Raw genomic sequence first — 16,068 nt, 5'->3', positions numbered from 1 at the left:
GTCTCCGACTGGTGGAGCTGCTCTCCTGGTCCGGGCTTTGTTTCGGCTGCTCACTTTTTAGCTGGTGGTTTAAATAAGTGTTATATGTTTCTGCGCCAGTGAATTAGCTACCGATGCTACAGCAGCCATGAGCAAATTTACTACAATCCGACCACAGCGTGGCCCCGCCCTCCCCTGCCTCTGATTGGTTGGTGGCCGCTGCTTCCGTCGGTGGATTGGTTAGGTTTATGCAAGGTGAGGTAAGGCTGCGTCGAAGTTTGTGCTTTTTTTAAAATCAAACTTTATTTAAATTTTAGAAGGTTTATGCAGACATAAATAGCATGGTAGAAATTCATACAACTTCAACCACACATTAGACTAGCAACAGATAATGATCACATTCACATCAATAAAGGAGAGGAAACACAAGGAAAGTAAGCAAAATACTAATAAATACATTTCATTAATTAAAAAAGGTGGAGTCCTAATCATTCCGCACCCTCAAAATATATCCTCTTGCCACAGCACCCCCTCTTCCCGCGGCCATGAGAGTAATGACCGATTTTAGGCGCGCAACTCGTTTTTGTACACATCAAATATATCTAGTAACTGTCTGAGAAAGGGATGGTTGTGCTTTCTGTCTGAAACTCTGTCAGATTAAGGCAGCCCCACTCTCAAGTGTGATAATAAACATGGTTAATGGACATGCAGTGTCCATTAACCATGTTTTGTTGCAGCATCATGCTCAAATTAAAAATTAAAAAAATGTAGTTGAGGTTCCTCCCATTTCTGTTGATCATCTCTGAGATTATACACCTTGACCGGAGTCCATCTGTGGTAAACTCAGCTGACTGGACATGGTGTGGAAAGACACACTGTCTATTTACTGTCTGGCAGCTGACAATGCAGATCAGAGCAGAAACCATGAGGAGGAATAACTTGCTGCACAGCTCAGAGAAAGGATTTTGTCAGCAAAGATCTGGAGGATACAAAAACATCTCCGCTGCACTGGAGGCTCCAAACACAGTGGCCTCCATCAGTCTTACATGAAATGTGAGAATGGTCATTGTGTCACCTCAGTCACCTGCTCCTGCTGAAACAAACAAACAAACAAACAAACAAACAAACAAACCACTCCCGAGCTAACAGTAACAGAGCATACCCGGAAAACAGCGGTAATGTCCCTTGACCACAGGGTCATGACCCATTTATCTGAGCTATGGATGTGTAACATGTCCCGATAGCTTCATATTAGCTCATTAAAACTAGTCAATCGAGCAGCTAATATTAACTGTAGGAATCGACGGGTGCAGTTAAAAATCGATCATTTTACATGTAACTACAGATCTATAACCTTCAACAGCCTTTTAGTGACCTGCTCAGACTTGTTTTAATGAGTTAGCATCACCGGTTATGATTAAATTCCCTGCCCACCAGCTACCAGATAACCAGGTCCAAACCTCATGACATTCACTAAATAAGTACACACTATATTATATCTATATCAACCCGCAGTTTCCTTGCTTCTGTTGAGCCAAAAGACATTTCCAGACCGGGACCATCTGCTTTGACTCACTGAAGGATTTTTTCCCGCCCACTGAATTTTGGGCCCGGGAAGGGGCCCGGTCCATGTCTGTATCACAGCAGGAAAACTGATGTGACTCGGAGCCAACAGTATGACATGTGACTTGCTTCATATGTCTGGATAAGGTTAATAGTCTAGTAAAATGAATATTGTTTATTCAGTATTTATGTTTTTAGCAGCCTTTAAAGAGCCCTATCTCCCATAAACTCTAGACGTTCATGTGCTAAACATCCATGAACTAATACAGGGTTATGGTTATAGCTGGGACATGACAGCAGGGTAGAGGAATGGGGCTGTAAAAGTTTTAAACAGTTGAGACTACAACTAGAAATAGAAAACAGGACATTAGAAGAGAGTGCTGGTGAATGTTATTGTTATGATGGCGCATTGCTATGCTAGTTTGATTATGATGGTTTTTTGTTTGTTTTTTTCCTGTACTCACACAGTAATTGTTGTACAACTTTGTTGAGGTCAACTGCTGTAGTGGATGATTTGTCTGAGAATATAGAAAGTAAACCGCTTTATTTTTTCTTCAAGACCAATGAAAGAAATGCTGAATGAGAAATTGCTAGCTAGCAAGCTAGCAGAACAGAGGCTAGCAAGAACATGACTCAACTTCATTTTTCTAATCACACTTAATTTTTTTATTTGCAAGCTTTAGGTGAGTCTCCTTATCACAACATCTTAGCGTAATTTTCTTGTCTTTTTGTAAAAAGTAATGTGAGAGAAGTGCTAAACTTCTGATATTTGTCTTGATACCAGACAGCAGCTCATTCAGCCAGTGTAGGAGCAGCGTTCACTGCTCCTCTGATGAGCTACCTGGTTGCTCACAAAGCGTCAACCGTCCTCTGTGTCTCCTGTCGTGTTCAGCCTGCTCTCTGCAGCTGGAATAAAATGAAGCTGGTGCTTGTATATGACTCTTTGTTGGTGAAAGTCTGGCCAGACACCTGACTTCAAGGAGTGGAACGATTTCGGTGTCTGTAATTAAATGGAGCATTTTCCAAGTGAATATCTGGTACTTTCTGGCAAGTTGATTTTTTTGTCAAAGCATGCTACCATGTAAAACATGACACATGAAGCTGTAACACGTATAAATCTGGATGGGTGTGTGATGACAGACAGGATGATCTTCAGGACAGCAAACTGTAGAACTGTGATGCTGCTGCTGCTGCAGATGAGGAGATATTTGGAAAAAACAGATAAAGACAGACAGTTAATAACCTCAGCAACTTCTTGAACAGATATTTATCACTGTATTCATTCTGATAATAACATAAAATAAATGTTTACTCATCTTTTAAGAGGTTTCACAGTGACTGTTGTCTCCTTCCACCCTCTCTCCTCTCCTCTTTCTAAAAGACAATAGATAAGGGAGAATAACAGTTATTCTATCTTAAAAAGAATTGGATAAAAAAGAACTATAATATCATAGAATAAACTAATACTTATGTTATTAAATGAGAGGGTTCACAGTGAATATTGTCTCCTTTCTTCTGCTCATGTCTCTACTGGTCTTTTTCTTGTTTCCTCCTCCATTTTCTCTTGTCTCTCTAAAAGACAAATCAAAAATTTTTCATTACTTTGTCTTTTGTCAACAGTAACAGTTCATAACTTCAACAGGGAATTAAGAAGAAGAAATTCATATAGTAACATAGAATAATATACTTATTATTACTTGGTGTTATTACTATTATACTTTTTATATAAGGTGATTGACAGTGCTTCTGTCTCATCTAAAAGACAAATAAAAACACAAGAGGAGCTTATGAGTTAATAAGTTCACCAATGAGTTTCACAGAAAAACTATTGATCCAAGACATTCTGATAATTCATCCGTCCATTTTCTATACCGCTTATACGAAAGTCAGGTCTTGGTCTGGACTCGTTTCTTCCTCTCTCTGAAGATAATATTTAACTGTTTCTAATAACTTAGATAATAACTTGGAGTAAAAGTATTTACCTTTTTTTATGAGAGAGTTCTCAATACAAGCTGTCTCCACGTCCTGTTGTCTCAACTCCTCTTCTCTTCTCTAAAACACAAATGGCAGATAAGGGAAAATAATTGTTAATAATTTCAGGACTCCTCAGAATGGAAGAACTACTAAATAATACAGGAACAATATAGATTATTATGATAATAAGTGTGTACTTATCTTTTTTAATGACTTCACAGTGCATGCTGTCTCCTCTGTCTCATCTTTTCTCTTTTCTCTCATGAACACAAACAGCTGATGAGGAAGGAAACAAAACTTCAAGTGTTTGTAATATTTTCTACACCATAAACACAATTTATTGAACTTACAGATTCCCTGGAAATGACTGCATACCAGTATGTTCATCCTTGGTGATGTTTCAAAGCAGAGTTTTTGGCTCCCAGGTTTTCATCCTTCACAAACTGATCAGGGTTCGTCGCTCTATCCACTCCCTGCAGAGATCATCACTGGCTTCTATCACACTGTTTCTGTCTTCTTCTTCTTCTTTTTCAACCTGTCTGTTCTACCTGCTTGTCACTGGACCAGTAGCATTGTAGCTTTGACTCTGTCCCTGCAGCTGGAATGTTCCCTGTTGTGCTTCTCATTCCTCAGCTTGATCTGAAGTGATGAGGAATCAGCAACATTAAATAAAGTTGTATGTGTTTCTAGCTTCTTTGTTACTGTGGAGAAGAATGAAAAGGTCCTTCTACATCACTTCTGCTGTTCAAGGCTGCAGGGGAGACTGGTGATGTAGAGTTTCCAGATCATCTTGCATTAAGTAAAAATCTAATTTAAATTCCTTGAATATTCCTTCATGACAGCTCCTGTCTCAGGAGTTCTCCGTAGCTCCACTGTAGTTTGTAAGACACAGGCCAGCTCCAAGAAATAAAGAAAGGTGCAAGAAGCACCACTGCAAGATGCACTGAAAATGCTGACCTGTGTAACACAACTGTAATGAAAAAAATATATACACTATATACAAATGTAGTCCTCAGGCAACCACACTGATATGGTGCCACATGTCTACATGGGCCCCGGTGCAAGACGCTACCAGGGGCCTCACCAGCCTGGCCAGACGCTCAGGCTAGTTTTGAGGAGACAAAGTACTCCAGAACACAAACAGGGTCAGTCAAATTCACAAGGCATGACTTGAGGCTTGTGAGTCCAAAATTGACTGTTGATCCATGTTAGTGTTGAAGGGACAGACTGAAGCCTGCAGCACCACAGAGCCTAGAGCCTGCGGGTCCTTCAGGTACTGCTGGATGTTCTGGTTTGCTGCTGCTGCTGCGCCTTTCCTCAGTGCCCTTCCTCGTCTTGCTTTGTGTCTTTGCACACGGTGCCCACTCTTAAAATTTACAGAGGACAGACATGAGAACTTGTCCATCTGCTCTGCAGTCGCTCAGCCCTCCAGCGGTTTATCAGCTTGGTGTTTTCATTGCGGTACACAGGGGAGATCACTCTGGTCACAGTCTTGCCATCGACCTCCACGTGTCGGACATAGTTCCTGCGGTCAGCCTTCAATGTTTCCAGCTGCGTCTTCTCAGGAAGAACAGGAGTCAGTATAGTTGAGGTGGCAAATCTGGAGCCTGCAGCAGGCACCATCAAACCAGCTGCTTGTTCCATCAGTGGAGATGGTGTGGTGTTCTCCCTCTGCTCCTGCTCCACAAACGGTGTCTCCAACTGAAGCAAGCGGAAGAACAGAACGACAGGGAAGTCCTCAGAGCCCATGACGAGGTTGTGATACAGGCTCAGGGTGGTCTCCTTCAGAGACTTGATGTGTGTGGTGCTGAGAGGACGGTTCCTCAGGTTGGTTATGAACATCTGAAGGGCTTGTCCCGACTGAAGCACATCAGTTAAATGGGAAGAACAAAAAGTAATACATTAGTTACATGAGTCAGGATTGGACACAAAATATCTTTAGTGTTGACTTTTAAAGCACAGTTCACATTATTTCACACAGAAGAATAAAGACTGACAGTTGGACTTACTGTAAAGATTATTCATGTATTTAAGCTTATTCATGTGGTTCGAGGACAACATGAATAATGCAAACTCGTTTTGATATCATAAGTGTTAAAATACATTTATAAAGCACAATATTACATTGATTTTGACTCTTGGTACAAGTGACATGTGAATTAAATATTGTTTAAATATCCTTCAGAATAACTATCTCTGCCACAATAAAATACAACTGCTTCATTTCTATAATTTTATTTTAACATGATCAGATTAAAAGATGAGGCTTCTTTTGTTGTGAGGCTTCTGACATGGTCCAGAATTATTAAATAATAAATATTATTTTAATGCACAACTCAAGTAGCCTACAGCAGAACTATATTTTTGCAGTACATGTACATAAGTATGTGTTGACTGGTGTTTCCAGCAGAGTTATGAATGTCTGAACTCAATGATACATGCAGTTTGCAGACTATGTCAAATTGTGATAAATTAGTACAATAAATAACTTTTTTTCAGTAACAAGGGACAGTTGAGGTAACAATTTTTGCATTCATATTTAAAACTGATGTTGAAAGACAGATTTAGCAAACGTATCCAAAGTAATGACATAATGTTGAGATGCCGGTTACAAAGAGAGCAGCTTATATCTCAGCCCAGCCTGAACAGTGACAACATGCTAACCATAGACTGTATGTAAACATGCTAACCATAGACTGTATGTAAACATGCTAACCATAAACTGTATGTAAACATGCTAACCATAGACTGTATGTAAACATGCTAACCATAGACTGTATATAAACATGCTAACCATAAACTGTATGTAAACATGCTAACCATAGACTGTATATAAACATGCTAATCATAGACTGTATGTAAACATGCTAACCATAGACTGTATGTAAACATGCTAACCATAGACTGTATATAAACATGCTAATCATAGACTGTATGTAAACATGCTAACCATAGACTGTATATAAACATGCTAACCATAGACTGTATATAAACATGCTAACTCGTCACCCACACACAAACACGTCGTCTCCATGGCGCCTGGAACATATACAGTTTTTAGCATTTTATGAAAAACGGCCCGGTCGCCATCTTGGTCCTATACTTTTAATGCTGTTCTGGGGAAATTTTCAACCAAACAAAATAAAGTAAGATGAATGTCATATTTATTTATTATTTCATTTATTATCGAATAGGTTATAATGCTCCATATAGTGACACGGACCTTGAAAAAACTGCTGAAGTCAGCAGTGGTTGTGTTTTACCATAGCAGTCATCCAACAGGAGGAAGACGCCAGCAGTCAGCAGAAACCGGAGGAGGCCATGTTCCCCTCACCGCTACAGCTGCTTTCAAACCTCCAGATGTCACAGGTTCAGCAGAGATGTTTTCTCAATACCGGGGTTTTACTTTCCAACAGATCAACACTTGGTCACAACTGAAGAGTTTCACTTGTCAGCAGCTCTGCTCCTGTCAGTCAGCGCTCAGGTGAAGACTGAAGTCAGAGTTCTGGGATCTGCTTTATATAGGGACGCGTCAGGCCTCATCACCATGACTACCCCTCATCACCATGACTACCTGATCATTTCATATTTTGTTTTATTTTGTTTAATGAAGTATTTTGTTGCTGTTTTCTCCTTTTTATAAATTTAAATAAACAGGCTGTATTCATATATCTTATCTTTATTCCGTGATAAATCCGCAGGTAATAATAATAATAATAATAATAATAATAATAATAATAATAATAATAATAATAATAATAATAATAAAAGCCTCCTATAGGGCGAGAATAAGAGACTTCATCAGTCTGAAACTAAAAATAAAAATGAGATGATACTTTAACTTGGATTCAGGATAACAAAGTATCAATAATCTGTATGATATTGATAAAATATTGGCATTGTTTTACATTACTTATTGTAAATCTTCATGGTCTGCAGCGGTCCTCACCTTCAGTTTATTGACATGAATGGAGACTTAAGGCGGAGTATTGTTTAATCACATTACTGCTGTGAGTGTGTATGTGTGTGTCCGAGAGAGAGAGAGAGAGTTTGTCCAGTCCACACTCGGCTCATCTTCAGTTTTCACCAACCGAGCAACAGGGGCAAAAAAAAAACCAAACAAAAAAAACAAACAAAAACAAAACAAACTAATTTTGCCTTGAAACCCTCAAACTTTTGTATAAATTTATAGGACATCTTGAGGGAGGCGATGCGGAGAGGGAGGTGTGGAGAGAGCCTGATCTGAGCCTGTGTCAACCCGGATTCACTGAGTCCTGTCTGCTGCTGCTGGTCCTGCAGACCAGTGGAGGATAACAGACTGCGAGTCAAACAGAGGAGTAAGTTATCATGACACAAGAATGAATAAGTGATTACATCGCTGAAATGTTGTAAAAGCAGGTAGAACAGTTTTATCCTGCACCTCAAAGTAGCCACATCAACTTTTATCCTGTAGTAGTTCCTAAAGTTTGAAAGGACCCATGAAGTGCCTTCTACCTTCTTGCTGTTTTAAGCATTTCATTGGTTTCTACTTTGAAATCTGAAACCTGGTCTGTAACTAATGACGATTTTTTTCTGATTGATAAATCTATGAATCACTATTTGAAGGAATCAATTAACTTTTTTAGTTCTGAATGTTTTTTAAAAAATAGTTTAAAATGATCATCAAGTTCTCGGAGCTCCAGGTGTCATCTTCAAATCTATTTCTCTGACTTGACAGTCCAAAACCTAAAGAAGTTAATAAAATGCAATTAATAATCATGTTATGATCATTAATAATGATTTATTAAGGTGATACAAGGGATTGAATGTCAGTTTGTTTGATACATTTCATAATATTAGTCAATTAGCAAAATTACTGGTAAATTACTGGATTTGTTTTCAGTTTTTCAACTTTATTAAAGCCATTTTTCTTTTTACACCTTTGTCCTGGTGCCTTTCCTGCACGGTCCATTACATTCACCATATGTTTTATATAATCTGTATTCACACACATGAGTCTGCACTTTAATGTTTTCTGCTGACCTGAGGTCATGAGGTCGTCTCATTTTTGACTGCACCATTTGGGTACACAGGTGGAGGCCGCACAGACAGTAGTGCTGCCCTCTGGTGGGTGTCGTCAGTACAAGCTTGTGGAAATTGGGAAACCAAGGCAAACATGAAAAACATATTTTTCTCTGCGGCTTCGTGACACAGCAGGTGCCACGTTACAGAGATGCACCTCTAACAGATAAACACACACCGTATCAGGACAGAGTCACTGTCCTGATACTCAGCCTGAACAGACATGTATGAGGCAGCCAACACACGGTGTTGACCCTGTGTGTGTGTGTGTGTGTGTGTGCGTGTGCGTGTGTGTGTGTGTGTGTGTGTGTGTGTGTGTGAGATGTCGTCACTCTGCCCTTTACCCTAGTTAGACCCACTTTCCTTAGATTTCCCGACTTGCTTCCACAACGGGACTACAGCCGGACTGAAGATGTCCCGGGCTGCAGAAAGGCTCAAACTGCTGATCAGTCATCTTGATCGATCACCCGCTGCGATCGTATCCTTTCATTGCTCTTCCCTGGAGCTTCACACAGCGGAGTATAGGCCGCATTTACGCCGCTACCCGCTCGCAGAGCAGCGGTTAGATGTGGTGGTCCAGGCCGAGGCCCCTCTTCGCTCCATAGGCCTCTGCAACACGGTACAGGCATCACTGTCATTTTCACTGGAGGCAAGTGGCTCTGCAGCGGTGTGTAGTTGGATAAGGGCTGGATGTGTTTTAAGACTTTTATTCAAAGGTAAATGTGTTTGTAACAGAAAGCTCTGAAACAGCTCAGCTCAGGCGGTCAGGTGAAAGCCTGTTAGCTCACTAGCTTTTATCTGTAATTCACAAGTTGATTTAAATGTAAGAATTATAATGTCTTGTATGTCACCTCTGAGGGGATATGTTATTATTACACATCCACTGGATGTATGAAGTGAAATGAAATACCCCAAAAAAGATTTACGTGCTGAACTTTTATATGGTATCACATATTATACATATGTGATATATGTTATATATACATTATACACATGTTATACTATTGAAAGCAAGTTTATTAAAACAACATACCTGTTAAAATTCTACATGCTTATATAGGTTTTTCATATTCATTTCTCATTAATTTTCAACGTGTCTTCTGGGAAACACTTTTGAAATCCACTGTGTATAATATCCTATAACATATATTAACAGGCTTAGGGATGGATATATATTTACTTAGCATACATTTATAATATAAACACACATAATGCAGCTTTTCACATAAGAGAAAAGATTACAGACAGAAAAAGAACAAAGCCTTCTATTTTATCTTTATGTCTCTGTTAGCTCATGTTGTCCCTGCACTGAGATGGACCGGCCACAGGTCGAGAACAACACACCAGCACTTTTATATGTTTTGGAAGATGGCCAGCGTTGTGAAAGTATAAGTACCCTGGTTAGACTTAGGAAAAAACTGGGGGATGTCAGATAGATCTGAAATCTGTCTTTGTTGCTGTTGCCTCATTTCCTCCTTAACTGGTTTTCTTCAGAGAGGTGCACCGACCTCAGCTCAAACCCTCACCTACAGCAGTCATCCTCAGAGACTGAGGTAGGACTCCACGCTTAGCTTAATGCGACTAATTTCACCACAGCATTTGGCAGCTTCAGCAGGTGCCTCAGGGTAAAGGTTATTATATACACAGTTATATATGCCACCATTCAACTCTGACACAGTTTCTCTCGCGCTGCCTGTATTAACAAGTGCTGCATTCATTTAAGAGACAACAAGAAGTTTAAAGCTGTTTTAATGTAGTTGAGTGGCAGTGTCACGATACAAAGCAGAGCTCCAGAAAGGTCTTTACACATTCTGCTTGTAGTCACCACCAGGAGGTAGTGATATGGTATTTACTGTAACCTAATATGACTATTAATACAACATCAGCCATTGTCTGTCAATCGTTCCAACTAAACCAACATATACTGAACTGCGGTGCATTGTCACCTTTTTTTCTGGCAGATACAGTTTAGATACTGACCTGCTGACCCCAGAGCAGCGACTCTTTTATGAGGAAAATGGCTTCATTCTCATCAAGAACCTGGTGTCTGAGGAGGACATCGACAAGTTCAGGTGACCACCATGAACTCTGCAACTGCAAAGATAATGATCATTAACACCTTGTGTATAAGCATATAATATTAACATTAGTAACTGTGATACAGTTTCCTATGATAAGGACCATTAATGAGTACCACATGTTTAACTGTGACATAATGATAACTCATGATAAGTAAATCTGTAACAGTGGGAGTATCAATTGTTCTGAAGGCCTTCAGATGACCTAAACATGATCTATGTGCGTTCTTCAGGAAGGAGTTTGAACGGATCTGTCGACAGGAAGTGAAAGTTCCCGGTCTGGTGGTGATGAGAGACGTGGCGATCGTTAAGTCAGAGTTCGTTCCGGATCAGAGAGCCGTCTCCAAACTCCAGGACTTCCAGGAAGACCCTGAACTGTTCCGGTACTGCACCTTACCACAGGTACGATAGATGTAGATCACACCTGTTGTAATCTGTTGGTTGAAAACATTTTTCAGCTCTTCTTTCAGTTAATACCTGAAGGTGCAGAGTGTCTCATTTTAAACACCTTACATTCCTGTTAAATTAGTTGTGACACACTTGATTTTTGAAACAATTTCAACTCAAACACTGATCAACAAACACTTGTGCCTGTTTCTGTCAGATCCTGAAGTATGTTGAGTGTTTCACTGGACCAAACATCATGGCCATGCACACCATGCTGATCAACAAACCTCCTGATGCAGGTACAGGGCATGACAACATTAATATTATGATTTGTCGATTAATCAGTTAGTCGAAATAAAATAAACACCAGAATAATAGAAAATGAAAATCTAATAATTGTCAGTCTGAAATGATATTTACAGTATGATAAAATCCCTTTTTGTTTGTCTGGAAATCAAGTGGAATCTCAGAAATTCCTGCTGCTCATACTGCTCTGTTAAAATGTCTTTTCGATTCAAGCTCATCCAGCATGTAAATGTAAATATCATCTCTCCTGAGTTTAGGCTTAAAGGAAATAAAGAAGTTATGTTTATATTTTTAAATTCTGCATTGTTTACTTCCTTAGCAGTCACTGCCTCTGTAGGTGCAATACCACTTTTCTCTGAGTGTTAACACCAGGGGTGCATGTGATAAACAACATGGAATCCAATCATAAAAACATTGTGCTCAAAAACCCCAAAATAAATATGTCTAATCTTTTTTTTCACTCTTGATGTTAAATATCTTATTTGATCATTAATGATGAGTGGAACAAAAACAAGAAAAAACAGTTGACAAAATTTTTCTTCAGTGTCTTTAAACCAGGTTTAGGTGTTAGGACATGTCTCACGTGTGTCGTGTGTTTCAGGTAAGAAGACGTCTCGTCACCCGATGCATCAGGATCTGCATTACTTCCCGTTCCGACCGGTCGACCGGATCGTCTGCTCTTGGACGGCGATGGAGAAAGTGAACAGGCAGAACGGCTGTTTGGTCGTCCTGCCGGGAACACACAAGGGCACGCTGCAGGAGCACGACTACCCCGAGTGGGAGGTACACAAACACACATACATACACATACACAAACACTTTCAGAAACATGATCACACCTGCTACACACACAGATACATATGCACAATCTCAGCACGGTGTTTGTCCTCAGGGTGGGGTGAACAAGATGTACCATGGAGTGCGAGACTACGACCCGCAGCATCCCAGGGTGCACCTGGAGATGGAGAAGGGTGACACTGTCTTCTTCCACCCACTGCTCATCCATGGCTCTGGCATGAATCAGACACAAGGCTTCCGCAAGGTACTACACTACCCACAATGCACCCAGCATCTAGCATTCCAAACCACAGGGTTTTTATGTGAATTACAAACAGCAAAATCATGTGAATAGATGTGATGGACACATGTGATTTAAACATATTATAATAGATTGTGTGTGTGTGTGTTGACTTCTGTGTGTGTGTGTGTGTGTGTGTTTCCAGGCCATCTCCTGCCACTACGCCAGCGGTGACTGCTATTACATCGATGTGAAGGGAACCACACAGGAAAACATAGAGAAAGAGGTGAAGGAGATCGCAGCGAGGAAGTACGCTGTGGACGGCGAAATTACCTTCAAGGTCAGACGTTTACATTCACACTACATTGAGAAACATTCCCCGTAACTGCCGACTACAAGTGTAACCAGCAAAAGGCTTGAGAGTGTTTGATACTGCCTCTGGATTTTGAGATATTTTATACTGTTTACACAGAATCCTGCCTGACTGCATGAGTTCAGTCAGACAGAAGATGTGAACAAACACGTCAGAATGAATGAAAGTGTCTATATTAGGGCTGTCAGCATTAACGCGTTAATCACAATGAGATTAAGGTGGAGCAAGATACTTCATGACAAGTCATGTCTGTAGGAGCAAAAGGGGGATGGTTCCAGTCTGCATAAAGGGGCGTGACGGAGACCTAAAGTGTTTAAATCCAATGCCTGAATCATCGTTGGTGAAGATTGAATTAGTTGGAAAATAAAAATATAACTTTCCCAGAGCTCGTCTGTGGATAAATAAATTATCAGACATCCTCATAATTACACATCAGACATGCTAACGTTGCAGGTCATGTCACTGATTAAAATTTTTGTTGGGTGCACTCTGCTCCCAGCGATGTGCCTGATATGCAACAGCAGCGAAGAACTCAGGACTCTGAGCCTGATGCTTTTCAGGCAGACCCCCATGTGTTTGCAGATCACTCGAGATGTGTACCAACATCTAAGCAGATATTTCACTTCATGTTAAAATCATATTTAGTTGAGAACCTATTTATAAAGCAGTAATATTACAGTAGCATGAGATAATTAAAGTCTGGTAGCAATAGCAGTGTCACTAGCTGCTGTCTTGTTTGAGTACAATATAATCCATTACACGTCTGTCATGAACTACATTTACTTTGCAATCTCTCTTTGCAAAGCAGCAAGTCAGAGTTGTTGTTTGTCATTATCAAACATAAAACTGAAGTTTAGCTGAGAGAGCCACTCGTAATGGTGCATCTTTAGAATTCAGTCAAATGTAATTTACTACATTATACTATACAACACCACGTTAACCAGCTGCTGGCTGTAGCTTCATACTTAGTTTACAGATGGGAGTGGTGTCAAACCTTTTAACTCTCCATCACATGGCAAAAGAGCGCGTTTCCAAAATATTTGAAACAATTCCTGTGTTCACAGAGTTCCTCTCAAACATATCTAAGTCCTGGTGATAACAAGTTCCCTATTGCTTGTTGCAGCCATATGAAAAGATCTGGATTACAGATTATTATGTTTTAAAACCATTTTTTAAATGTGTCATTAATATGTTAACAGTTCAAATTAGGCTAGTATTTCCTATGAGGGACAAAAAAATGACATAAGTATAAATAAAAGAAATAAATGGTAATTTTTACATTTATTTATTTATTTATTTATTCTTGCATTTCTACAGTTATTTATTTATTTATTTCTGTATTTCTACATTTATTTATTTATTTACCCTTTGCTTGCTGTACATTGTACCTTGGCATGTTTCCAAAAAAAACTTTGAACTGCTGTTTAGTGGCAGTATCACTAAAACCTAAAATCCCATAATATAATAATACATTATAAAAAAAAGCCCACAGACATAAAATACAATATAATTATATTATAATATGGACTGAACCTTTAACTCCTCCCCTACAGGATACCTGGGCTTTCCGAGGCCGTCTGGTGCAGGGAGAGAGGGTTTCACTGTGAGGACACCACAGACGTGCTTCAGAAGACCCCACGTGACTGCAGGGTGACAAATCACTGAGCTGATTAATACAGTGATTGGAATAGAAGCAACAGGACCTTTTAGCTAATTTTGCTTATGGTACAATCTCTAATTTCCCGTAGCTGAAGAGGAATGTAATGGTTAGATTACTTACTGTAATCATGCTCATAATAGTTTGGACATTTGTTGTGGAAATGTGATGTAGAGAACATTAGAGAGCACTGACAGAAAACATAAAGACAGGGAATAACCTTTAAATAATAACTGTCAGTTACCATGTAAACAAATGTCTACACAGTGTGTAGGAGAGTAAAGCTTGTGACGTTCTGTTTTACAGCACAAAATGAGGAAGAAATAGCACTCTAAAAAAAAAAAAGAATGGAACAATGTTAATTCATCCTGAAACATCTACCAAGCTGTTTAATTAACCAAAGCCTTCATGGAAATCGATGTTAAGTGCACAGATAGACAAGCCTGAGAAGGTGGTATGTTGATTAGAATAAATGAGAATGATTATACAATGAATGAGAGAGAGAGAGAGGTAGAGTGAAGTTGAGATAAAGTAGCGAGAGACTTTAATAAAAGTTGTATTTTAAAATGTGGAAATAATCCAGGGTGACTGCGGCTCTTGATCCACACCTACACTGCCTTAAAAATGTATCGTGTTAATTTTCTTGGGTCTGTTGATTGAAAACAGTTTGATAATGAGTGAATGGATTTCGTTCTTGTTTGAAGGATCTTTATAAATGTAATGTTTCAATAACATTAAGAAAAAAATTACTTGAGACTTTGTTTTGATTTCCTCTAAGCTTCATACACATCTGTGCCTTTGACCTTTGACCCTTTGAACTGAAAACATGAGACTGGTCTTATCTGAATTCTTACAATAGTCACATAAGAGCAGGTTACTGTCTGGTAAACAAGCTGTTTGAGAGTCATGTGACTTTGATTTTAAGCCCTCGTTGCAGCATCAACCTAAACAAACCAAATTCAAAAACATAAAAATGAATCATGGACTCTTCATTAGTTTCTTTGCCGGATGAATTTTCCTTCCATACATCGGAGAAAGCTGCTCAACACTAAACTACATTTGAACGGCAGCAGCCACATGTTGGTGTCAGAGAGTGCAGCCTGGCTATTTCCTGGCTTCCCACAAAAAACACCCGATCCAACACAGCTAAGATTGTGTGTGTGTGTGTGTGTGTGTGTGTGTGATCAAACAGCATCTTTGTTCAAAACCCAGAGGGAAGATCTCAGCATCTTAGTTTTATTCAGAAATGCAGGAAATTCATTCCTATGCAGAGCAGCTGAAAGTGGAGGCTTTGTCACAGTCAGCACCACAGAGCAGGACAGTGCTGAGCTGCCTCACACACACACACACATGCACACACACATGCTTGGGACGTGCCCTTACTATATGTTGACACACACACAAATGCACACAGGAGCACATGCAGAAAAAATATTGCATGCACACTAGCACAGGCAAAAATATGAAGACATAATTGCATGTGCTCACACCTGCATATTCACATAAATATACAAGTGCACTCACTGCAAATAGTTCCTCACACACACACACACACACACACACACACACACGTACACTGAGGCTCATTTACAGCTAAACGTTTCCCAGACTCCAGATCTGTTGTCGTCTCTCAGAACAAAGTGGCGTGACGACTCTGCCCAGTTTCCATTAC

At 39.7% G+C, this 16,068-nt stretch overlaps 1 protein-coding gene across 1 annotated transcript; it reads left to right on the top strand.

Annotated features, from left to right (window-relative positions):
- Positions 1-8,908: 8,908 nt before the first annotated feature.
- Positions 8,909-15,145, top strand: phyh (phytanoyl-CoA 2-hydroxylase). Its single transcript, XM_071502525.1, has 9 exons — positions 8,909-9,055; positions 10,072-10,130; positions 10,539-10,649; positions 10,889-11,057; positions 11,260-11,341; positions 11,950-12,131; positions 12,241-12,390; positions 12,572-12,706; positions 14,293-15,145. The coding sequence occupies exons 1-9, from the start codon at positions 8,990-8,992 to the stop codon at positions 14,344-14,346; spliced, it is 1,008 nt and encodes a 335-aa protein (XP_071358626.1). The 5' UTR covers positions 8,909-8,989; the 3' UTR covers positions 14,347-15,145.
- Positions 15,146-16,068: the final 923 nt, after the last annotated feature.

This window comes from Trachinotus anak, unplaced genomic scaffold (assembly GCF_046630095.1).
Source record: "Trachinotus anak isolate AG129_WGS33_773 ecotype Australia unplaced genomic scaffold, CSIRO_AGI_Tana_v1 ptg000018l, whole genome shotgun sequence".
Taxonomy (NCBI): domain Eukaryota; kingdom Metazoa; phylum Chordata; class Actinopteri; order Carangiformes; family Carangidae; genus Trachinotus; species Trachinotus anak.
Note: the sequence above shows the minus strand (reverse complement) of the source record. Positions and strands in the feature narration are given on the sequence as shown.

Bases quoted from the DNA above. Each gene is read 5' to 3' on its own strand.
- phyh (XM_071502525.1), top strand. From the start codon at position 8,990: ATGTCCCGGGCTGCAGAAAGGCTCAAACTGCTGATCAGTCATCTTGAT. The intron at 10,650-10,888 runs GTGACCACCATG...TGCGTTCTTCAG, and splicing joins GAGGACATCGACAAGTTCAG to GAAGGAGTTTGAACGGATCT. The intron at 11,342-11,949 runs GTACAGGGCATG...CGTGTGTTTCAG, and splicing joins CAACAAACCTCCTGATGCAG to GTAAGAAGACGTCTCGTCAC.